General features: G+C 58.0%; 1 protein-coding gene across 3 annotated transcripts in view; it reads left to right on the forward strand.

The window, feature by feature from the left end:
- Window positions 1-4,649: 4,649 nt before the first annotated feature.
- Window positions 4,650-24,652, forward strand: part of NIN (ninein) — a 67,632-nt gene continuing 47,629 nt past the window's right edge. For all 3 annotated transcript variants that reach the window (XR_015702131.1, XM_087746883.1, XM_087746884.1), the window contains exons 1-3: window positions 4,650-4,721; window positions 10,891-11,094; window positions 17,247-17,328. Coding sequence is in view for 2 of the 3 variants with exons in the window: in XM_087746883.1 (XP_087603009.1) it covers window positions 10,912-11,094; window positions 17,247-17,328 (265 nt within the window). In the remaining variant the exon portion in view is untranslated. The remainder of the gene's footprint in view (window positions 4,722-10,890; window positions 11,095-17,246; window positions 17,329-24,652) is intronic.

The following is a 24,652-nucleotide window of genomic DNA, read 5'->3' on the forward strand; positions in this document are numbered from 1 at the left end:
CCGCCCCTTTGGAGCCCCGGGGCCAGCAGCAAGGTGCCCGGCCGGCAGAACCGGCCCTGCCGTGGCCAGCAGCGCCGGGAACGCTTCCAGGTTTAAAAAAAACCACCCAAAATTTAAAAAAAAAAAAGGTTTCAAGCCAACGCTGGTGTCTCAGCCAGGCTTGGCTTCGGCTGGGGTCCAAACCGGCTGCGGGTTCCCCTCCCGGCCCTGCCAGGCTGGCTCAGCCCCAGCTTTTCAGGCTGAAACTTCCCACCGGGAAAGAAATGCCCCCGTTTCGCCAGGATTCCCCGCGAAGGCTTCGCCTGGCACGGGCGGATGCGCTGCCTGGATGCGGGCACGCAGGGCTGGGCCGTCGCCGGCCTCGCCGTGCTTGCCAACGGGGCCTGCGACCCAGAGGCTTCGTTAAAGACGCCGCGGGAGAATGAGGTGGCCCTGCAGAGGAGCCGCCAGCCCACGCTGCCGTTTCAAGCTGCTCTTATTTCACCCGCCCTCCGAAGCAAGGCCTGTGCTGTTTTTCCTGAGTTCACAGCGCACACCAGGCTGCTCCGGGGGTTTTAGCTGAGCTCCAGGGCCAGGCGAGGCGGGACGTGACAGTGGGACAAGCTGCTGAGATGAGGCAGGAGCTCGGCACGTGGCCCTGCATCCCTCCGGCACCCGTGGCGGGTATTTGAGCGGGGGACTCGGCTTCTGTGCCGCTGCGTGTGTGCTTCATGTGGCCGCAGTCTGCTCCAAGCCCCGAATGCAAACCCAAAGACAAACAGGTCCGGTCGAAGTGGGGCCACCGGGGCCGTGGGCAGGTGGGTACGCGTTCCCCGTCAGCAGATGTTGCAGTCAGGTGGCACAAGCCAGCCACGAGCTGCTCTTCCCGTGCCACAGGGGCAGGAGGGCAGCAGGAACGACCCGCAGATCCAGCTGGTTTTACACACAAAAGCTTTTTCCTTCCACCCCCCCCAATCTTTCCCCGTTCCCAGTGGGTGCTGGGGCTGCAGCTGGGGCACACAGCAGCGCGTTGCCACGAAGATGATGGGAGAAATCACCCGCCGGGAGGGATGGGCAGGGTGCAAGCAGCGCTGCCCACAGGGGCTTTATTTGGCAGCGAGAGCCAGAGGGGATCGGCACGGAGTTATGGCAGATGCTTTGGCTTGTGCGCACCGGGATGGAGCAGCCACGCAAGTACTTCTTGCAATAAGGAGCCGGCACAGCAAACGTAGCAAACGTGAGGGTTTCCTGGGCTGGAAGGAAAATTCCTGCGACCCAAAGGGCGTGTGGGATCAGGCCCGAGCCGCGGTGGCGGAACTGCGACGCGTACAGCGGGGCCCGGACGTGCGATGGCAGCAACGAGCCGCGGCCGCGGAGGCGTGACGCCGCTGCAGCTGAGCACAGCTCGCCATTGTTTTGTGCAAAAAAAAAAAAATCAAAGTTTGGGCTTATTTCGTTCCAAACTTCTCCCCGCACCGCCCGTGAGACGGGGAGGTTTCCGGCTGATTTTTCCTACAGCATCTTTTCCTAAATGCTCCCTTTGTTTATTTTTTCTGATGGTTTCATAGCTTTTTTTGCTAATTATTTTGCTATTTCATGGCCCTGCTTTCCCCTGGCCTGGCGGGAGGTGGGGGTGAAGGGTGCCTCACCCACTGTGGCGCGGCGGGAGGAGACCCTCGGAAGGCAGGAGCAGCTCCCGGCTCCCTCCCAGCTCCCCAGGCCGCGGCCGGAGCTTCCCGGCCCCCGCAGAACAAAGCACCCCATTGTGCAGGGGAAACGGGAAGGAAAGCGTGACGGGCGGCCAGAGCCGTGCCAGGAGGGTGTTTCGGCAGGGACCAGGCACCCACGGCCTCGCAGAGGGGTCGCCCACCGCCTGTGCAGCACCCGTGGCCGCTGACCCCCTTTCCAGGCGGCTCCATGCCAGCCCCGGAGCTCGGCCGTGGCGCTGGGTCCGGCCCGGCTGTGGGAGGCAGCTCATGTCCAGCCATCCCGGATTTTCCCACATGCCCCCTTATTTTTTTTTTTGTCACACGTGATGGCATGGGCGAGCGGAGGTTTCCTTCCACCGAGCTCGTTCGGAAGGCGCTTGCTGCAAATGCCAGCCTCAAATGCAGCTGCTTGCTGGAAGGGGGCTCCAAAAATAGGCTGGCGGGATCTGTGTCTGGCAGGGCTCCGTGGCTCCTGGAAACATGTTTTCCTCCTGGGGGAAAAAGAGGGAAAAAATAAAATCAGGATGCCTTTGCTAACAGCTGGTCCTAAAAATGAGTCAGGAATTTGCACTGTGGCGATACAGCCCGGCATTGCCGAGCCCAGGGTTTGCGCGTCCCCGTGGGCTGGCTGGGGACGCGGGGACACCGAGCGTGTCCCCATCGCCCACCCGGCTGCGCGCATGCAAACACGCGCCGAGTCGCTTTGTTGGGTGACGGCGGAGATTTTTCGGGGCTGTAGCTTGGATTAGCGAGGCACTGGCACTGTCACGGCGAGGAGGAGGAGGGTGAGGGGGATAAAGGTCCTGGCACTCGCCGGGCTCGCAACAAAACAAAGCACCAGATGGTTTCAACTTCGGCATAATACGCGGTGAAAAAGTGTTTGAACCGGGGATGAAAAAGCAAATGCGGAAAGGGAGAGAGAAAGAAAAGAAAGAAAAACCCTCAGCAAGTGTCAGAGCAGAAGAAAGCATCGGAGAAAAATGGCAAATGTTAAAAACCAAAACAAAAAGACCTCCCTCGGCACAAAGCTGTGGCTGCTAACATCTGTCCAGCCAAGCTCTCGCCAAGGCCCCTTTCCTTTAAAAAGTCACCTTTCCTCACCTCCGTCGTCGCAGGGACACGGCCCTGTCCCTGGGCAGGGCTTTGCTCGACGCTGGGGGACCCGCTCGGCTCTGCCACGTCCCCGGCGCTGGCACCGGGGCAGCCGGCAGCGAGGTGCCAAGCGGGCGCTCTCGGGCAGCAGAGCTACCCCAGCTGCCGCAGCGGGCTAAATATTTTATCACGCTTTTTAGCTCACATGTGGTGTCCCGGGTGTCCCCGGCACAGCCAGCGGGACCGCGTGGCGCCTCTGCTGCAGGATCTCGTGGGGTTTTAAGCCTGGTTTGCTATCGAAGCAAGGCTTATGCAACCCGCTGCGCGTCTGTACATCTGGCTGCGAGGCTGTTGTGTTTCCCTTGCTCCTCCCCCATAAATATTTTGACCCTGCAGACCAATTTCAGAGTCTTCTTAAAAAAGGGAAGAGGGCTTCAAAGTTATTACGTCCTTAGCATTTTCACAAAAAAAGCAGCAAAATAAACCCATGCAATTGTGCAAGAGCAAATTGCAGTGTGAGCTGAACCCCTTATTAGCCACCAGAGAATCCACAAGCCACAAGCCTTGGGGACCGCCGGCTCCCTGCCGCTCAGCCTGTGCCTGCTGGCGCTGAGCTCCAGCCTCTAATGAGGGCTGCCGAGGTTTAAGTGAGGGTTTGAGTTTTGCTGGTGCCCACGGGTGGTGCGTCAGCGCCCCGGAGCCCCCCGCGGGATGGCCCATGGGGCAGGGGGTTGTCCCCGGCTGTGCCCCCCCCAAAGCGAGTGGGGGACACAGGCGGGTTGGTGTGCCGAGCCACCACGGGTGCTGGGGTGAGCGGAAGGGCTGGGTGCCACGTGTCGCATCACGGTGAGACAAGGAGACCCGGGGGGATGCCGACCCCGCAGGCCCCGGGATGGCAGGGAGCCGGGGTGCCATGTCCCCAGGGTGGGGGACAGTGGGGTGACATGGTGCTGTGGCCTTCAGGCATGGGGCAGCCCAGGTGATGTGCCATTGTTTTTTGGGACAATGAGGCACTGCAGGGCCATGTCCCCAGGGGTGCAGGACAGTGGGGAGCTGGGGTGATGCCACTTTGGGGTGCAGGATGGTAGGAACCGAGGGGATGCCACCCTGGGGTGCAGGCCAACAGGGAGCCAGGGTGATGCCACCCTGGGGTGCGGGATGGTGGGAACAGAGGGGATACCACGCTGGAGTGCAGGACATTCGGGAGCCAGGGTGATGCCACCCTGGGGTGCAGCAGGATGGTGGGAACTGAGGTGATGCCACCCTGGGGTGCAGGACAGTGAGGAGCCGGGGTGATGCCACCCTGGGGTGCAGGATGGTGGGAACAGAGGGGATACCACCCTGGGGTGCGGGACACCGGGGAGCAGGGGTGATGCCACCCTGGGGTGCAGGATGGTGGGAATCAAGGTGATGCCACCCTGGGGTGCAGCAGGATGGTGGGAAGCAAGGCGATGCCACCCGGGGGACAGGACAGTGAGGAGCCGGGGTGATGCCACCCTGGGGTGCAGGATGGTGGGAACTGAGGTGATGCCACCCTGGGGTGCAGGACAGTGAGGAGCCGGGGTGATGCCACCCTGGGGTGCAGCAGGATGGCGGGAACCGAGGCGATGCCACCCGGGGGCCAGGACAGCGGGGACCACGGCGGTGCCACCGGGGGTGCGGGACGGCGGGGGGGACCCCAGGCAGCCGCCACCCGCGGTGCGGGCCCCTGCCGCCGCCGCCGCTGCCAGGCGGGGCGGGCCCGGGCGCTGCCAGCGGGGCCCCGCCGCACAAAGGCCGCCGTTCGCCCCCGCCCCGGGGCCGCCCCCGAGCCTCGGCCCAATAAACGCCGCCGCATTTGAAGCCGGCACCTCCCCTCCTTCCCTCCCTCCCTCCCTCCCTCCGCTCCGCAACGCTCCGCTCCGCCGCGCCCGCAGGCACCGGTACCGGCAGCCGCGCCGGGTGAGCCCGGGAGGGGAGCGGGGCCGCGCCGCCGGGGGTGCAGCGCCGAGCACGGCGGGCGGGCGGGTTGGGGGATGACCGGGCAACCCGGGCGGGTTGCGGGGGGGCCCTGGTCGCCGTTGGTCCCTCCTATGCGGGCGGTACCGGGGCGCAGCCCGCCCCTTCCCGGCGCGGCCGGCCGCGTGTGCGGGGCGGCGGGGAAGGGGCGCAGCGGCCAGGTGGGTGCGTGGGGAAGGGGCGGGGGGTGCCGGGGAGGAGGGGGTGCTGGAGGAGGAGGAGGGGGTGCTGGAGGAGGAGGAGGAGGAGGGGGATGCTGGGGGGGGGGGGGGGTCTTGTAGGCAGAGGGGGTTTTGAGTGGGTGGGCGCGGAGAGGTGCCTGCGTGGGGTGGGGTGGGGGGGGTTCCCTACGCCAAAGCCCCCCGCCGTCCTCGGCGGTGGCCTTCGCGCTGGTGGCAGTGGTCCGCAGGGGTAAGCTGCTTGCCCTCCTGCCAAGGGCACCCCGTCCTGCGGTGCGTCCCCATCCTGTCACCAGAGAGATGCTCCAAGCGCCCCAAAACTCGGGGGGTGGGAGCGGATTCTGGACCAGCTCTCCCCGGGCTGAGCTGAGGCAGCCACAGGCTGTGGCTGGAAGAATTAATAACAGCAGTTGTTTTGTCATTGGCGAAGCCTTTGCTGTCACCAGGGCGGCAGACGGCATCTGCTGTCTGGCCACCAACCGTGGGCCCGTCACCTCTGGCCCATCAGGGTAAGGATGGGGCTGAGGCCACGGGCCAGGAAAGCCCAAATCTGCAGCCTGGGGTGTCGGCTGGGTGCGCCGGGGGCTTTCCCTGCAGGTGGGTGTCAGTTTGGGTGGGGGCGTTTATCCTGCCCCGTTTGCTCACCGAAACGGGGATGACGGCCAGCGGGTCCCCGCGGCGCGATGGATGCGTGGTGTTATCGCCGTGATTCAGCACGGCCCGCGTTTATCGGAGCCGGTGCAGGGCTGAGCTCCGCGGGAATTACCGAATCCCTTATTTCCCGGCACGCGAGGCGTCGCTGGATAAATTGCCGACTGGCTTTGTTTACTTCTGAAATAATCAGCTTTGTGCCTCTACCTTGGGCTTTATCGCACCCAGGGCTCCCCGAGTTCTTGCAGTGCAACTCCAGCCTGATTTGCAAAATCAAAACAGATGGGCGCTTTGTTTTTCCTTATTGAGGGGAAGGCTGCTTATTGAAAGGCCCCATTACAATGCAAATACCGGGGTGGCGTGAATATTCAAAACGCTGCGCTTCTTTTGAAGCTCTTTACATAAACTTATAGCGCTTTATGTGCCATCGTTGCTTTGCTAATCTGGAGTGGAGCTTGGTTAACAGAATCCCCCTTTTTTTTTTTTTTCTGCCAACTTTGGAGGCTTTGGCCGCGTTTTGGGGAGCACGGCGAGAGGTGGCATTGAGGTGCAAAGCAGCCAGCGCTGGGCTGCAAAAATTATGACCGTGCTCAATGGGGGGGAGGAACCGCCAGCTGTAAAGCTGACTTTGGTGGTGACCCTTGAAGAGCCGGGCGTGCTGTCAAGTGATTTACTGATATTTGGGTGCTTCATTGTCCTTTTGGGTTTTTTTTCCCGTTCCCTTTGGTTTCTCGGTGCGACCCTTTGTGGAGTCGCGGCTCCCCAAGAGGGGACGGGGTGTGCGGGGTGGGCTGGGCTCAGAAATCGCCCCGACGCAGGCAGCAGCATGCGGGTTTGGGGATGTACGCGGTGAATCACAGCAGCTTAGCCGCAGCTGCGATGGATGAGATGGTTCATTAGGGGAAGGAGATAATGAGTTAGATGAGACAACCTCAGCTCTGGTTTTCCAGCAAGGGCTCAAGGGTCTGGTTTCGGTGGCTGCTGGGCATCTCATCATAAACCCTGCTGTTAAAAACTGGGGTCCTGGTGGTTTTGCCAACTGTGTTCACATTGTCCTGGTTGTCCGAAGTATATAGGGAAGGGCAAGTTGCTTTTGACCTGCCCACGCGTGGCCTTGCTCTTCGGCGCGGGGTGGACGCTACCGGACGGTGATGTCTCGGGGAGCGGGTGCACGTGTTTTGGAGGTGGCCGGTGATGCCGCTCTGCTGGGCATCCCTCGTTTGAGTGGAGGCAATCAAGGGTAGTGGCAAAAGCAACATTTTCCTTGCTATCCCTTGAAGGAGCTGGCTGGGAGGAGGCAGGGTAGCCCATAGCCCTGGAGAGGGGACGTTGGCATCCGGGCAGAGCATCCCTGAAATCTTCATGTCGTGCCCCTGCGCAGCAGCAACCGTGCTGCTTGTATTAATTGTGTTTTGCACAAAAAAAAAAAAGGCATTGTGCTAATTGTAGTGTTTTTACTTGATGGTGCCATTGATTGACCAGGTAATCTGTGTCCTCGTTAGTTTGAGGCTAAAGCTTGGAGGTTGATATTGATTCCAGGCACTTAATATGAGAAGCAGTAATTACCGTTTAAGCCTATATTGTTTGAGTTAAATTTAGCTGAGAATTTAGTCGTATCAGGCCTCTACATTGTGCGTCGTGAAGGTTATCTGGCTCTCGGGAGGGGGTGGATTTAAAGGAAGGAAAGAAACGCCGGTGAAAACTTCCTTTTCTCATCATGCCTGAGTGCTTTGCTTCCCGGGACTTGTTATAGGGAGAAGAGAAATAAAGACTAATGTGGTTATGACTCCAAGCACTTCTCCCAAACCCGCACCTTTCTGCGCCGTCTGCTCAAGCCGGTCGTTTTGGGGGACTTAAGACGACAGAGAAGGCCAGCTATAAATCTGCAGAAAGTGATGCCCTACGTGGGGAACGGCCCCTCTCCTCCTTGCAGGGGACCGGGGAGCCCCCCTCAGCTGCCGCCCGCCCCTATTATCCTGCCGGCTCCGGGCGCCCTCCTGCATCTCAGCTGCTGGCCCATCTGGAGCAGAGATGAAAGGCTGGGGTTTAATTCGGGCTTTGTGTGCCTCTTGTCTTCCCTCCCTCCCCTCTTAGCCCTTTCTCTGCTGCCAGTCTCCCATCTCCCACCCTGCGAGGCAGCTCCGGCGCGCGGGTGCGGAGGGCGGCTGTGCGCGCCGGGTCTCTGATGCCGCTGACCTCATTATTTTGACTGCTGGGTGATGCCAGGCAGCCTCGCGAGCGCATCAGGTAGCAGGGTTGGGTGGTTTTCTTTTTTTTCCCCCTCTCGAAGCGCTGCTGAATAATTCAGCTGGGAGTAGGCATCTTGGGTCACCTTGCACAGCCGGCTGCGTGCCGGAGCCGGCTTCCTAAGATGGAGGTTGTGCAGGATGCGTGCGGGATTGCCTCGCTGCCGGCAGCTCGCTGTCGTTGACTGACTGCAGGTAGGCGAAGAGCGTTGTCCTTCTTTATTTCTGATGCTTTTTATGCCGGGAAGCATGAAATGCCCTCCCTGGGCTGCGCAGGGGTGGCTGGGTCGTGCTGAGCTGGTGCGGAGCCCAGTGAGCTCCGGCCGTCCCTCGCTGTGGGGACGTGCAAGGCTGCCGGGGCCACCGTGCCCTCGCGAAAAGCTCACCTGGACAATAGGGCAGGCCTGGCCCCAGGCAGGGACCATGCACCCAATGCTCTTCTCCTTTGGGGATCACGTTTTTCTTGCTGGTTTTATGGGCTGCCCAGTGCCTCCTCCCTCAGCCCATCCAGACTCTGAAGTTTTCTAGGGCTGCCTGCTGGTACAGCATCGAGAGAGGGTGACCCCAATGCTCTGGCAGCATGGGTGCTTGGGGACATGTTGGGAGGTGGCTTTTAGCTCTCTGCACTGTCTAACTAACTGGGGGAACTGGTTCTGGTGCTGTGGAGCTAGGGTCGGGTGCTGGAGAGGTCTCTGGGGTGCAGGAGGTAGCTGACCCTGAAGATAAGAGGCTCAAAAATTCCTGGGAAGCTCCACGGGTTGGAGTCACCTTTGCTGCAGGCTCGGCTGTGAGTTTTGGGGCTGCCGGGGTGTACGACCGGGGCATGCAGGGCTCTCCTGACGCTGGTACTTGGCAGCAGCCACCACTGAGCCCCGGGCGTGCAAATGGGAAATGGGGTTGCCAGCGTGAGAACTGGGAAACTAGTTTGATGCCTTCCTTCTGCTTGCAGGCACCTGAGTTTTTGGGTGCTGACTTCTCCTCTGCGCCCTGGGTTGAACGCAAATGCATCTGCACCCTTGCTCCTCCCTGCAGCGCTTGGGTGCTTTGCGAAAGCAGCTCAAGAGGCATCTGGGGAGGTAAAAAACCAGGGGACACTGAGGGTGTGAGGCTCAGGTAGAGCGATGTGGGGATGGGGAGGGATTGTCGGCTCTCTCGAGAGGTCTGGCGATGCTGCTGTCCTTGCCCGTGTCAGCACGGGAGGAAGGACAGCCAGGCTGGGCTATTTCTGGCCCGTGGACCCTGCACGCCCCTTGGCACCGGCCCTGCATCCCTCAGCAGGCGTGGGAGCCCGGTGCAGCTCCGCGTTGGCATCCGCTGCTGTGGCCAGTGAAATCAAGGCTGCTGCAGTGTCTGCCCCGGAGGTTTCCCAGTTATCCAGCCGCGTTGGTGGGACAGGCTTTCCTGAGTGCCCCCCTGCTGCGGGGCGCTTGTGCGAGCTGATGTGGTGGCTCATGATGCTCTTGAAGATCAGAGCGATCCTCGAGGCTGCAGCCGTGGGCAGGGGGGTGAAATCGGGCTGCACCTTGCAGTCGGGGCAGGTCGGTTGTTCTGGGGTGTCCATGAGCAGCGCCGGTGACGCAGGAGGCCGCAGGAACCCTGCGATGGTGAGAGGGAGGAGGGGAGGTGGCTGCTCTGTAGCAGGGTTGGACGGTGAGGGGGTTTGTACCCCCGCTTTGGGGAATCTGGCCGAGACAACCTGCAGCAACGTGGGCAAAACAAAATTCACACAGAGACCTGGCTGGCGCTGGGCAATGGTCTGAGGCTGGCCGAGCATCCTGAGGTTGTGGCCTTGGGGTGCCGGGTCCCTGCGATGCCCATTGCACCCCGGTGATGGGCTGCCGTGGCTATTGTGCCCCTCGGGGTGGTGGCACGTCCCCCGCAGTGGCCATGCACGCCAAGGCTGTGTCCTGGCACTGGGTTAAGCTGCTGCTGCCCCGAGCCGGTGGGGAGCCCCGCAGCCAGGCTGGGGAGATGGATGCCAGCCGAATCCTTCATTTCAAACAGGAAATTTCCCTCCCTGCTCCCCTGCCAAAAGAGCTCCAGGGGCTGCGATGCTCTGGTTAGCAATGGGATGAGAGAAATGAAACACTGTTGACTTGGAGGGGAGGACGAAGCCCTTGGGCGAGTGGCGGGGAAGCCACTAGGGCTTTGTTTGCCGGTGCAGGGGACCAGGTACGTCTCAGCTGTCTCCATGCTGGGGTCAGCTCTGCTCTGGGGCTGGGTTTGCCGCCACCCTAGCAGTGTCCCCATCAAATACACTTCTGCCTTCAGGCAGGGTTTGACCTGAAGTACCTAAAGGAGAGCAGTGCAGTGAGTGCTACGGGACTGGGCAGTGACCCAGCGGGGACGTGTCCTCCCTGGGCACAGGGCACCGTGTGGCTTTGTGCCAGGGTCACGAAGTAAAGCAGAGGTGCTGCAGGCTGGCGTCAACAGGGCTGACGGCGCGTTGGGGCTCCCTGCACCCAGGCCGATACAAAAAGGAGTACATTTGGTGCGGGGCTGTGTTTTGTGTTCGTGGAGGGGGGTGTACGCGGGTGGCTGGCTGGCCCGAAGCGTTCGGGGTGTGGGGAGAGGCAGCGGTTGGGATCTCCCGCCCTCTCCTGCGCAGGCAGAGCCCCCCGCTTTGCTCCCTACTGCTGCCGAGCTGGGATCATTGTTTATCTTCTCAGTAAGGCAGGCAAGGCATCACCTGGGATCCAGGGGAGCTCAAGGGAACGATTTTCCCTGCAGCAGCTCAGCTGCTCCAGATGAGCAAAATGAGCTGCTCCTGGAGCCAGCGCGAGGCGGCAGTTAGGGACGTGCAACCCAGGGCTGCCCCAGCCACCCGGGCTGTCCCCACTCCGAGGCTTTGGCTCTGCAGGGAGTTTTCCCTTGGTCTTTCTGCTGTGCGACTTCTGGCTTCACCCAGTGGGATGCGAGAGGCCGGAGGGGTGGCAGAGCACCAGGTTCACCCAGCTCAGCCCTGGGGTTTTCACCTTCACATGCTGTGCCGTGGGCGCTGCGGTTGATGCTCACCGGCCCCGTCTCTCCCCGCAGGTGAGCGTGGCAGGCTATGGGATGGATGAAGCTGAGCAGGACCAGTATGAAGCTCGCCTCAAGGAGCTCTTCGACAGCTTCGACAGCACGGGCACGGGGTCCCTGGGGCAGGAGGAGCTCACCGACCTCTGCCACATGCTGCACCTGGAGGAGGTGGCCCCGGCGCTGCAGCAGACCCTCCTCCAAGGCAACCTCCTAGGCAGGGTAAGGCTGGGGTGATGGTGGGGGGCAATGGGGGGGTCCGGGGCTTGGGAGCAAGGCAGTGCCGGGCAGCTGCTCCTGTGCGCGTGGGAGGGTGATGGAAAGAGGCTCAATGTCTGTAAGTTGTGAATATCCAACATCCCTGAGGCTCTGGGGCTGCAGGACTTGCAGTGTCTGTTGTTCTGTTGAGCAGGGTGGGCGCAGGGCGGGTTCCGAGAGGGGGATCTGTGATAACGGGGAAGGGAACTGCTTGCTGGTCTGTCTTCCCTGACTGGAGGCCATCTGAAACTCTCAGAAACCACCATTTTACGCTTAGCCTTGTGTGCTGGCGTCGCACTGATGCGGGGTGTGTTTTTTCCAGTGTCCAAGGCCGGACTGAGCGCCGGGTCCCCGCTGCCCTTGCCCCGGTGCTTGGCCGAGCCCGCGCTGGCTCACAGGGCACGGTTAGTGCCGCTGCCGGCCTGGGTCATCTCCCCGAACCAGCTCACCGGGTGCTTGCACAAACTCTGCGGCGCTTGGGATGCGACGGGGACCTAAAGCCAGGGCTTGAGCCTGTGATTTACGTTGACTTAAGCTGTAGTTAAACTGGTGGGGCTACATGCAGTCATGCACGTTTCTCTAAAGCAGAGAATATTGTCCAACTCCAGCAGTCACTGGCAGAGCTGGCAGGTCCGTGTTACCTGATGCTGGTGTCACAGGCAGCTGCCGTTATCACAGACCCACCTAGGACAAGTTTTTGGGGACAAATGGCTCCTTCCGCGAGGCTGCAGTGTCCCGCCAGCCCGCAGGGGAGCTGTGGCTGGTGAGCACAGCACGCTTTCCAAAGCGATTTTTCAATTGTGGTTGTACTTTTATAGAGTTAAATGCCAGGGTGTTGAGCACAAGCTGCTCGCCCCTGGGGGGGACCTTCATGTTCAGCATGGATGTCCTTGTGCTCCTGCTCCCTCCTTCCCGGCACGCTGTGCTCGGAGTGCCTTGGATTCTTCCTTCAAAATCACCCTGAAATCCCATCACTGCTCATTAAAATCAGAAAACACAGAGCAGGGCAGCCAGGGCTCTGGATAGACATGAGCTAAGCAGCTGTCCCGACTCCAATTTCCTATCAAACTGCAGTTTTCACATAACAAAATAATTCCTTTAATGAACAAAGCCTCCTCTTCCTCACCTGCCCTGGGGCCGTAGCTCTTCCGCTGACAGCGAGTGGCGCTGGTGCGGGAGCATGGATGGATCCAGACGGAGGTTTCTGACCTTTGGAGTTGCAGTGTGGCATTTGGTTGGGCACCGGAGACTCCGTGCTGCTCTTGAGCTTCTGCCGCTCGAATGCTGTTATCCAGCTTTGCCGCTCGCAGGATGGTGGGATAGAGGGAAAGGAAGAGCGGTACTAAAGATGTGGTTGTCGCAGCTGGTCAGGGCTAAAGCAACAGGGCTCCTCCCTGTGACCTGCTCAGGGTGGGTGAAAAGCAAAACCGCTCGGCCCAACGGCACCAAAAAGCCCCTGCTAAAGCATCCCAAGTGCTGGGTGACACTCGCCCTGTTCCAGCCAGGAGCTCCAGCCCTGTGAGCTATCCCGAGGAGCATTTTGATTTCATTTCTCCCCTTTGTCTTTGGGGCCAGGTCCTCCCTTACAACCTGTAACTTGAATGTCAGAATAATCTTTGTCTCCAGCGTTTCCTCATGTCTCCCTGGCGTTTGTGCTTGTTAGCAGCAGCAATGGTCCATGTCTAAGTACGAGCCTGATCTAATAGCTATCAAATCCTCCGGGTTTCCTAGGGAGCCTGTCGGGAGAATAGCAGCAAACATGTTGCTCCCCGAGCGCGGGCTTCTTGCACCTGCCCCGCCGGCTCCTTGCCGCAGATGGTCCCTCTCGGCGGCGGGAGCAGCCTTTGTTTGTCTGCACTTCCAGGGGCCTGGATTTATGGGAGGGCACCAGGGAGGAGGGAGCGGGGGGACGGTTTTGTCTGCCGAGGGACGACTCGGCGGGGCCACGTGCTTGCTTTTGTGCCGGGAGCTCTGCTCTGGGGATGGATGCGGCGTGATGGGGCTGCTGGGGTGGACCGGGAGCTGAGCCGGCATCCCAGCGAGGGGCTGCACGCGCTGCCTTCCCTGTCCCGCTCTGTGCCGTGCTTTGGGGATTAACGAGTACATGCTATCTCCGGGGTCTGGCGGGGGTGTGTAAATCCTGCTCTGGCTCGCAGCAGAGCCAAACCATCCCAGAAGAGCTTCTCGTGCGGAGGCGATGCTCGGAGCAATTCCTGGGATTCCTCGGGAAGGCTGTTTCCTCGGGCCCCTTGCCCGTGGGACGCAGAGGATGCGTGCAGGCGTGCCCTTCTCGTCCGGCCTCTGACAGGCAGTGCCTGTTAATTAGCAGCTAACGCAGAGTGCTGTCTCGGGGACAGTGCTCACGGGCTGCAGCGATGACTGCGGTTATATGATTTGCAGGGATGGGGGTAAGTCGAGCACCTCCGGACCCTGCGCAAGGACTGTGCTTCGGCCGTCCTCGAGCAGGGACGAGGAGTTCAGGTTTCACCCTGCCCCTGCACTATTGCATTAGTGAGCCTGCAGCAAGGACGCCGCGGCGTGGGGTTTCACTCGTCAGCTCCCTTCAATACTTCAGCTGGTGACCTCTCGCAAAGGTATTCCCTCTGAGCCCGCTGTGTCGCTGCTCCACTTAACGCGCGGTGGATTTTTGCATGCCAGGCAGGAGACTTGGTTGCAAGGTTGCCCCATCCCTATGTCTTCCCCACCTGCCATTTCCCTCTGCAACCTTCTGGCCACTGCTGCTGGAAGGAGTTTGTAAGCAGGGACAGGGCTTTGGGAAAAGGACTCTGCTTGAAGATGGAGACGGAGCTGGAAGGAGCCACCGATGCTCGTTTGCCCCGGAGAGACAGGGGTTGCAGACTGCTGCTTTGCATTGCAGGGACAAACAGCGAGAAGCAGCAGGTAGCTTGGCACATACACGCTCTCTTTCTAGTGCTAGTAAGTCACGGCTTCATAGGAAACTTGCTTTAAAACAGACATCCGGATTTCTCAAAGGTGCTGGGGTTGCTCAGCAGCCAGCAGCTTGGTTGGTCCCTGATTACCGCGGGGAAGCTGGGCTGGGCTTGCTATGTCTGTATTGGCATAGTAGTCTTGTTTGCCTCCGATTTACTTGTTCTGGCAAAATTCTCCTCGCCAGGGACTTAATGTGGCCCGGCACTGTGCAGAGTCCGGGTCTCGCTGGGGGTTTGCAGGGACACGTGTGCTGTCCCTGATCCGTGCCTCTGGGTGGGCACGAACACAGGCCACGCCATTGCCGCCAGGCTCTGCTGCGTTCGGGCTGGTTTGGGTCAGCTCTGGAGTTGCTGTTCGAGGCCCCTGTGAGCAGGTGCACAAGTTGGTGCTTCCAAAATACCCCAAGTTCAGTTGAGCACATTGGAAAGAGTATCAGACTTTAAATACCCTGACACTGTTTGGCTGCTGAATGCTTTCTGCCTTGCGTTTATAAAGTTTTTGGTTTGGCTTGAGTGTCTGAGGCTGTCTTCCAGAAGTGGATGGCGCTTTGTGCAACACTGCCGCAGTTAGTGCTCTCCTCCCCGGGGCTCTCCAGGCCCGTCCTTTTGTTGGGAATATTCTCTAAGCAAAAACCAAAGGCGATTGATGCAGACGTGTGCCTGCCCACACGGGCTGTCGCATCCCTGGCAGTGCCCCTTGCACTCGTGGGGAGCCCGCAGCATCCCTGGCGTGGGCTTTCCAGGCAGGATTGTGACCCTCCGTCCCAGCACGTGGGTGCTGGAGGCGTGTGGACACCAAGCCCGCACGTGTGGGGTGCTCCATGATGCAGCCATTGCCTGCACCGTATCTCCCGGGGATGCACATCCCGCCTGCGTGCACGCTGACATTTAAATTGGATGGAGACACAGAGCAAGGACATTGCTGAGGAGCAGAGCAGAAGCAAAGGATTGCTTTCTTTAAAATGTGAGATACTGTAGGGCCCGTGGCTTTGCCGTCCCACGGGCTGCCTTGCCTGGCTTGTACTTGAGCACAGCTCTAACTTTAACAGTTGCATTTCTCTCTTTAAGTGCTCTGTAAACAGACATGCAGCATCCAAGGTAAATGCACACCACAAGCAGGATCTGTTTTTCCTGGTTATCTGCTGTTGATAACCATCATCTCTGGGTGGGCCGGAGGTTTTCCTGAAGAAAAATATCCCCCTCTCTGCCAGCTTGGGCTACAGCTAGGGTGCCGCCGCTCAGAAGGCGTTGCGGGACCCCTCTGTGTGTCTCCATGCTGCTGATTTGCATTTTAAATTTTTAATCCTGCTGCACGGCCGACCGGCTGCAGGGCTGGCACGGGGGGCTGGAGGATGGCCGCCTCCTGCCCCGCAGCCTAATCTTCCCCGGGTTCCTTTGGACGGGGTGGTCATGGTAAAATCGCTCTGTGGCCTCGACGCCGCAGCCATCTGTCCCGCGCGCAGCTGCGGCAGCGAGGGCTCAGCCCCCCTTGTCCTTCCTCCGCTCCGTTAGTGCTTCTCGGCAAACCCAAGCTACGGGGCTCGTTGGGCAGCGCGGGTTCTCCGCACCTGCCCGGGTGGTTTTACTCTGCCCTCTCATTCGGTGTGTTTGCAAGAGTGATGCAAAGTGATTTTTATTTTGTTTTCTTGCTGCCATGGCGTCCCATCCAAACCCAGCCCCAGCACCCATCCGAGGGACCGGCTCTGTCTGTCCCCGTGGCTGTTGTCACCGTTCCCTTCCCGAGAAGATCCCGCGGGAGGGGACCTGTTATTCGAACACCCTCATCTTTTATTCATCCTCATTTAAGTCTAAATGTCAAGTTTTTTTAATCAGGCAAATTCTCCTATCTCTGTAAACTGTCCTTTTGAAGTACACCAGCGTTTGGAAATGAATGGTAGCAATTAGCATTCAGATGAAGGCGTCCCTGATAAGTTCCTTTGCTGACCATATTTCTAACTGTTTAATTACTCGGGGAGCCTGTGTTTAAAACCGCAGGGGTGATTCGCACCACCCGAGCTGTGGTGCGAGGTGCTCCCCTTCCCCGGGGGCCCGTGGCTGAGCCCCCAGCCCTGCTGCCGGCCCCTGCCTGCCAGGGAGCATGTTGCTCTTTTTTTGGGCTGGCTCAACCCCGAGATCAAGCTGGCAAACTTCAGACCTGAACTTTGCTGCTTGTGCCTCCCCCAGCAGCGTTAAAATCCCCTCTGACTGCGGCTCCTGCCCCTCGTGCCGGATTCCCAGCGATCGACTCTGCCAGCAAGAGCAACCTCAGTGGCTTCTTTACATACAAAGTCTCTCGTTCGATGCTAAAAATTCTCCTAAGATTTATTTAGCCAAAAGAAATCGTAGCAGCCAGCTCTGCCTCGCCACTGACCCATGTCAAATAGCTTCCCCAGCTGTCCCCGGGTTTCCGTCCCCCACGGCTGGAATTGCTGACATTCCCCAGCCCGGCTGTGAAGGATGCTCTAGCCCCTTCGCAACTGTTCGTGGCGCTGAGGCAGGAGGCTTTCCAGGAAGATACAGATGGAAAAGAAGGGAAAAAATTACCCCAGTGGTAGGATCATCCCTCCTTGCTTTTCCCATAGCCGCGCTCCAGACCTGGTATTTCCAGTCCAGCCCTTGCAGCAGGCAGGAGCTGGGGCAGGGCCGCCCTGGAAAGGGTGCGACTTTCTGCCGTCCGCTTTGGAAAGCGTTTTCTGAAGCTTAATTAGGGCAGCGGAGCATTTCCACAACCGAGTACCTCGTCACTGGTCAGGACTGGGCTCCTACAGTGAGATACACCGACCCTGGCCAGGTCATCTCAAGCGATGGAGAAGCTCCCTGGTCCTCTGGACACGCTATTTCGGGTTCTTGCTTGATGGAAAAAACTCAGCTAATGCATAAAGCAGTGGCTTTGGGTCGTTGTGATAACAATCACTTTTTCGCATGCTCAAAGGCACTGGCTGTGTCTTCGTGTTGCTTGCTGTCGTTTCTCCAGGCCCCAAACCTGAACGAGCTGAGGTTCATTCGTGCCCCTTGCCAAGGCGCTTGGTGGGCACAGGCGTGCTCTCAGCTCGGCGTGGTGGTCTGAGAGATTTACGTTGCTGCCCATCTTCCTGCTGGGTTATTGGCCTGATATTTAATTATCTGCACTAGTTGAATTCCTCCTTTCTTCCTTTTTTTCCACAGGTCCACTTTGACCAATTTAAAGAAGCACTTATCCTCATCTTATCCAGAACCCTCTCAAATGAAGAGCACTTCCAAGAAGCAGGTACATACTAGAATTCTCTAAAATGGTACATTTTCTTTGGTGAAGCAGACTTGGGTGGCTCTCACAGAGGATCTTAGAAGAGAAAGTGCTTTTTAGGTGCTAAGTTCTTCTGCTTGGGTGCCCAGACCTAGGGGGAAGGGAGAGTTAAGGTCTGTTGTGGAGCCTTGTACAAAAGCATTTTCTGAGCTATTAGATATTTATATCCCATTACCACAATCTAAATGCCTGCAAAGGCACGTGATGTCTGCGTGTAGACAGCTAACAGCACTTCAGATGCTCAAGATGTCCCATGGCTGCTAAATGGGCTGAGGTCTCTCTATCCCGCGTCGTTTCTGGTGGCCAGGGATGCTTTAGGAGCTCGCCAGCTGCAGCAGATGGCTATGGGCAGGCAATCAAATGGCTGCTTTAATGCTGCTGCTGCTTTTTTCCCAGCTGGGGCTGGCGCATCCCTCGCTCTCCCCTCCGGCGCTGCCGGGAGCCAGGCCCCGAGGTGGTGGGACCCCGGCGCAGGAGCCCTGGTCTGGTGGGAGGGTTTGGGAGCTCTGCCCCCGGGGAGCCTCCGCTCTGGGCTGAGCCGGCGGCAGCCCTGGCAGCCGGTGCGATCCTGCCGTGCCTCCGCAGGGGCCGGCGGTGGGATTTGTCTCGGCGGACAGCAGTGCCTCGCCAAAAACCCGTGCCGGCTTTGGATGCCACTCTGTTTTTGTGAAGGTTATAAGGGGAGGCTCTCTGCAAAGGCTTGGGGATGGGCTGCTGGACATGGAAATATCCCTCCTGTCTAGCACTGACTTTTGGGTTTTTAAAGTCCCTTCTGTTTCCTTGTGTCTGGGATGAGCAGGGTGAGCTTGGTCCTGTAGGAAGCTGCTCCGAGGTGACTTTATTTCTCCCAGGGGACAGCCAGTCTGGCCCAAAGGTGTTTCTGAACAAGACGAGCCCTCTGACAAAGCAGGCTGGGGCTGGTCGGAGAAAGCAGTGGGTGCTGTGAGTCCTCGCCATCCTGGTTTTTCCTTGCTTTGTTTCAGTGTGCCTTGAAAATGTGGCTTTTTCAACCCTCAGCAGGAATTAAGGTCATAGCTTCAGCGGGCCCCACCCTCCCTGTGCACGAGGGACCGGTGGTACTGGGAGCACTGGGGAGGTGTGGGGCCAGGGTGAGGGCTGAGCCCCTGCAGCTCCAGCTGGAGTGGGGGGCTGCCTGGGGCCACACCTGTATGTAAATCCCTAATCCTGCCTTCCGAGCAGCCAGGGCCTGAAATCCCTGAAGGAAAAAACAGCTTAGCGAGGGGGGAGAGGGAAACTCCAGGTTTCCTCTCCTGGAGCATCAATCTCAGCGGGAGCATCCTGTGCTCGAGAGCGCAGCCCGTCAGCAAAACGACAACTTTCCCCCTTAAATAGGCTGCAAAAACTGCAGGGCCCAGGAGATGCAATTGATGGATTTTTTATTTTTTTTCCCACTCCTCATTTCTGAAGCTCTTAATGCTTAGAGGGAGATGGGCGATGACAGCTCTTGCACCCGGCATCCCTTAATGCGGTTTTCCCGCAGGTCAGTGGGCGCTCGGGAGCGAGAGGGGAGCCTCGCCGGTGCCTGGCGAGGGGTCGGGTCCGCTCCAATCCCTTCCAGCCCCTCGGAGAGGAGCTGGCATGGAGCAGGAGGCAGCTTGGGCGAACCAGAACTAATCCAGCCCTCTGTTTATTGGGGAATCATCTGGCTGAGAAGCTCCGGCTTGATTTAAATATAAATAAATCTTCCAGAAAGGGCTACATTTGGGGTTATTGCAGGGGAAATTACAAACGCAGCCGGCAAGAGGCTGCGTGGGAGCTGGAGAGCCCTCCTTGGGGACACGTCTGTCACCGGGTTTTGCACAGCAGGTAATCAAAGGGCACGCGGTGCAGGTAGGGAGCCTGCGCCCGGCAAGCCTGGGAGGCCTTTATTTTTAATGCGTTTTGACAGGTCGGTTAACACCGAAGTCTTTGCTTCTTTTAATTTAGATCAAACTTGAGATTTGGAGAACAAGCTGCTTTGTGCTGTTGGTGTCAAACTGTCAGTGACTGTGGAAATGCTGGTGCTACAGCCCGCCGCGGGCTTGGGAAAAACTGAGTTAAGGGCTCCAAATCATATCATTTAAATGAAAATTTAATTTGGAAAAAAAAAAGCACAGATTTTAAGGCTGTTTGCTGCATCTGGAGAGGTTGCTCTGCAGGGAAGCAGCCGTGTGCCTTGGTGCTGTGATTTTACTTGGGGACGTGGGCGGTGGGAAGGTCCCTTGGGTCTGCGAGCGGCCGGAGGGCTCGTGTCTCCGCTCCCCTGCAGCCCCCAGACCGACCGTGCTACGCGGCCGAGGGCACCCGTCACGGGTGCAGCCCAGCCTGGCTCAGGGAGGGCAGCTCGGCACAAGGAGCCCACGGGCGCCGGAGCAGCCCCTGGGGTCACAGGGCTGGGGACAAGGAACCAAAACTGCCCTGGGATGCAAAAGCGGTTCCTGCAGACGCGGCTGACGGTGGGGGTTTCCCCGTTTTGGGGGGGAAGCAGCAGGTGGGAGAGGCACTCAGGCTTGCAGAGAGCAGCTGATATATTTATTTTTTTTCTTGGCAAAGAAGCTAAATTCCCTTTCCAAAGGGAAGACTGGCACGGAGGATGGTTCTGGCAGGCTGCAGGCACTTTGCCTGGGAAGCAGCCCTGAAAACCAAGGCAGGCAGAGCTGCCAGCGCCGCTGTCATCAGCTCTGTCCCCTCGAGGATGTTGATGTGGGGACAAAGATCCAGCTGTGACCAGAGCATCAGCTGGCCGGGCAAACCCCGGCTCTGCCGGGAAGTGGCATGGCTGGGCAGCAGAGTGGGGGAAACTCCGGGAAAAGCAGAAAAAGGCCTGAATGTGTCTTAAAATAGTGCTTATTTGAGTGGTTATTTTAGCTCCTGCATGCGGGAGTGTGACTGGTTGAGCCCATGGCTGCTGCGAGCCCTGTGGGACCCAGGCTGGGTGCTGCTGCCGCCGATGCTCTTTGTCCATGGGTCGCTGTAGCAGTGAGGGGGTGTCTGGGGACAATAAAATAGGGAAGAAGGAAAAAAAAAAATCAGTTATGTGGGTGTTTAGGGGCGGGGGGGGGGCGGAAATCAGGCTTTTTTCCTCCCCATTATGGCAAATAAAGTCAGCTCTGTGTGTTGGAAGCCCAGATAGGGAGGGATTACCGGGGTGGAGCGCAGGATTATGGGAACACCCAGGACAAATTAAAGAGCAGCTTGATGCCATCCTCCATGCGGTCACGAGGGGCTGTTGGGTTTTTTTCTTCCCAGCACATGGACAGAGTTGCCCTCCTGAAGAGGAGCTGGTGGGGATGATGCCCTTGCAGGGATCCCACCCGCGGCGGGAAGGCTGTGAAGGTCTGGCTCCAGCTCTGCAAGAAGACTTGGGTAGGGACAGGTATAAAATCAATGCCACCATTGGGATGCGGGTGATTTAGGGACAGGCAATGCCTCTGGGCCAAAATGCCTTGGTTTTGGGCCACTGTGACCCTGCTGCTACTCCTCTCTGCCTCGGTTGCTGAGCCTCAAGTGTGAAATAAGGACTAGGAGGAGTTTAGACAGTACCTGGTGTCTCGGGGGATTAGGATTTAGCAGATCCTAGTTGCGATGTGCTTTGCCCAGCAGTAGGCTGTCTGCTGCCGCGAAGAGGATCCCTCCCTTCCAAATCTTAAGCAGCAAAGAAATTAATTTTGCCTCTAAACGACAGGCTTGCGGGGCGAGGGTCTTCCTCCTCTGAAGCCCCTTTTGTCTGCGCTCGGTGGCTTTGATGCTGGGCCCAGGAAAATGCTGCTCGCCATCAAGGGGAGCCCCCCCTCCTCCCCAGCGTCTGAGAGCAGAGCAGGATTTCGAAATGACTTATCTAGTGCAGAAAGGCAGAAAATCAAGTGTAAATCTCTAACCACGGAGACGTTTAACTGCTGAGATGGATGGCGGGGAGTGAGCTGGGGAAGCAATGGCTCCTGTCTGCAGTGTTTAAATCGAGGGGGGTTCTTATGAAATGCAGGTTTAGGGTTGGTTTTGGTTGGTTTGGTTTTTTTTTCAGGGGGCATTTTGGGGGTCACAACTCCCCCCCGGGCAGCGGGGAAGGAAGGCGAGAGGCTCGCTCTCCTGGCAGCTCCCACCCCCAGCCCAGGGGTAGTGCAGGGGGGCAGATCAGACCCCGGTGTCTCATTAGACGCCAGCTCCGGAGTGTGTGTTTTACTAAGCCGACGCATTGCCGAGGGCTGTAGGAAGCAGGGAGGGTTCGACCTATTTTCTTTTTCTCTTTTTTTCCCCTTTCTTGATGGCTTGTCAGCCGCACAATAGCGAGGGTCTATGAGGAGCAGCATCTCGCCTGCAGAAGGGGGTACCAGAGAGCAGACTCGAGCAAGAGCAGCCTCCCCTCCGTGTTCAATACAGGGGTGTATTTTGCAGTGTTTGGGATAAATAGCACACGGGGCTGTCTCATGTGCATCTGTCTCACGGGAAGCATTGATTTTGACATTTCCCTCCTGTTTCTTCGTGTGCCTTTGAAAGCACGGGTGAATTGAGCAGCTCTTTTGCTCCTTCCTCATCATGTGGCTGGAAATGAGAAACTCAGTTCAGGTCATCAGTGAACTTTCTGTGGTTGAGGAGCACGGGTGGCTGCTTTTTGCTGGCATGTGTGCTCAGCTTTCCCTAAATACTGGGGATGGTGGGAGCTCAGCTTTCCCTAAATACTGGGGGTGGTGGGAGCATCGAGGGCACCGGCTGCTGCGCTGGGCGTTTGCATTGGGCAAGCAGGAGGGCGGAGGGGCTTAAGGATGCTGCACGTACGGGAGGTATCCATGCACACCCGCTCCAGAGATGATGGTGCCTGGGGCTTTCTGCAAAGGAGCTGGGTCTGTGCTCCCCGGGATGGGGCTGCAGGATGGGGTCCCTTATGCCAGCGCGGTGCCCGGGGTCCCTTATGCCGGCGCGGTGCCCACGGCCCCATAACACGAGGGCTTTATTCTGCACCATGCAGCCGGCAGCCAACGGTGCGAAGGTGCACAGGGGCTTGCAGGGGAAGAGCTGTAACCCAGTGTTAACGAAAGCACCCTGGCTCTGGAAACGGGATTTCAGGGTGCCTGAGCTGGGATCCCCTTGGGAGCTGGGATCCCCTTGGGAGCTGGGATCCCCTTGGGAGCTGGGATCGCCTTGGGAGCTGGGCTCAGGCACAGCCTATTTTGAAGTCGGAGCTTTGCAAGGCAGGAGCAAACTTTCTGCTCTTCTCAAACTGGGAAGGGTCATCTTTCCCTCCCAGGGATGTTTTCAGGCTTCACAATTTTTTTTTAATTGCAAAGGGAAAACAAGCACACCCAGGCGCTCAGACCAAAGGGGAGAGAGAGAAATCAGCCGCCAGCCTCTGAATGCGTAAAACACAGCAGTGGGGAGTCGCTCCCGTTTCCCCGCTTGGTGTTAAAGCGCTTGGCATGGCACGAAGGCGCTGGGGTTTCCATGTACAGCTGGGTTTTCAGCTGCAGCAGTGGTTAAACACGCTGTCGGGGTTGGGGGGTGGAAACGGGGCTCTTCTGAGCATTGGGAAATCCAGAAGGAAATGAAGCCATAGCTTCATTATTGCTAAATTACGGCTTCGTTTCTCCCGCATCTTTCCAAAGACAGATGGGCGCGGTGGTGCGTTTCTGTCTTACAGGAGGAAAAATTATTTCTCGAGGGGAGGAACAAAAACCAACAAAACAAAGCCCCCCAGCCCTCTTCTGCAAGGGTGGGGGAGATGGCAGGGAGAAAATAAATGGGTGAATGAGTAGCCACAAATATTAGCATTTCAGAGAGAGCTGCTCGATGGAGATTGTTCACCACCGGGCAGGCTTTAATAGGAGTGATAAGGTTTGCTTTTGTTCTCGGGCTCTTACTTAATCAGCCTGTCTCAGTGCGATTTTTCTATCGGCGCACTTCATCACACAACTTTCATGTGCGAGTCCCAGCTGCAGCAAATCTTGTTAAAATGGCCTTGTTCAAACACGGGCGCCGGGTTTGTTCCCTAGAGCTGCAATATGGATGGATGGAGTGCAAGGCTGGAGGAATCAAAGGCCTCCTAGTCCTGTGTATTTTATAATTCATTGCATAGCTAAGTTGCAGAATATTTTTCCTCTAACAAGCTTGAAGCCTTCTTCCATATCTAAAGGAATATTATCCAAGGAGGCATTTGGGCAGGGGGGTTTAGAGACCCGCTGCTTTCTGTGTACCGTTTGTCAATGATTGAACAGCATCCCTGCTCCTTATTAGTATTGCACTCTTGCATTTATTTTGTACCGGAGCGCTCTGCAAATAAAATTTTAAAAAGCTGCTGCTCTTGCCACTGCCTCGGTACGCTGCAAGTGGCGGAAAATAAAGATGATCGAGTCCTGGGGGGGTTTCGATGGTAAGGTTAGCAAACACCGCAACAAAGTGTGGCGGACAGCCTTTCCCTAATTGAATCCCTGGTTAATTTGGTCCTCCGTTTAATTTGCCCCCTGCTCCAGACGTCGGATGATTCTCACTGAAAATAGCCCAAAACGTGCTTATTTATTTTTTGTTTTGATCCCTGTCCGTGAGTGCTCCCGGATAATTCAGTCCCTGAAGGCAGGCGCTTGCTGCGGGGAGCCGGGGAATGCGAGCGGAGCCCCCTGTAATTAGATGACGACTCCAAAGGGTTATTTAGATCTTGCAGTTGGCATTAGTTGCACAGCACAAGCTGGGACCTGCCCCGCCGTCGCCCGGATCAGCTGCTCGTGTCGGGCCCCGGGAGATGTTCGCCTCCAAACTTGCCCAATTTTTTTTCCACTCGCCCGGTTGTTTTCACGCTTTTAATCGAGCTGTGATTTAAATCCACCGAAAGCAGTGGCAGTCGCCCTGGTGTCTGTGTAATCTGCAGACCTGAGCTGCTCAAGCGCTACACTGTCCCTAATTAAACCTGCCTATCGCTGGTAATGAAGATTAGTGCAAGGAGGAGAGACCTAATCGACTTCCCATCCGAGGCTGCATTTGCAAGGTTGAGGGGGTTTTTTCCCCAGCTTGTTCACTGAGCAAACTTGATTTGGGAATTGGGGAAGGGTGAGGAAGATGGAGCCCTGATTCCACTTTGTGATAGCCTCTTTTTTTTTTTTTTTTTTTTTTTTGGAGCAGGACCAACTCCAACCCATCAGGCCTGATGCCACGGTGAGGGTAGTGGTCCTGGAAAGGAGCAGCCGCTGGTGTCTGCCCAGGGGGAAGGGTGGTGGCAATTTGGTGCTCAAAACACTGCAACCAAACCAGCTCTGTGTGCTGTCACCTGGGAGCTGGATCTGCAAAAATCATGTTACCGAAGGGC

The sequence above is a fragment of the Nipponia nippon genome, unplaced genomic scaffold, assembly GCF_047370975.1.
Source record: "Nipponia nippon isolate SJK-2023a ecotype South Korea unplaced genomic scaffold, ASM4737097v1 scaffold_11, whole genome shotgun sequence".
NCBI classification, from domain to species: Eukaryota; Metazoa; Chordata; class Aves; order Pelecaniformes; family Threskiornithidae; genus Nipponia; species Nipponia nippon.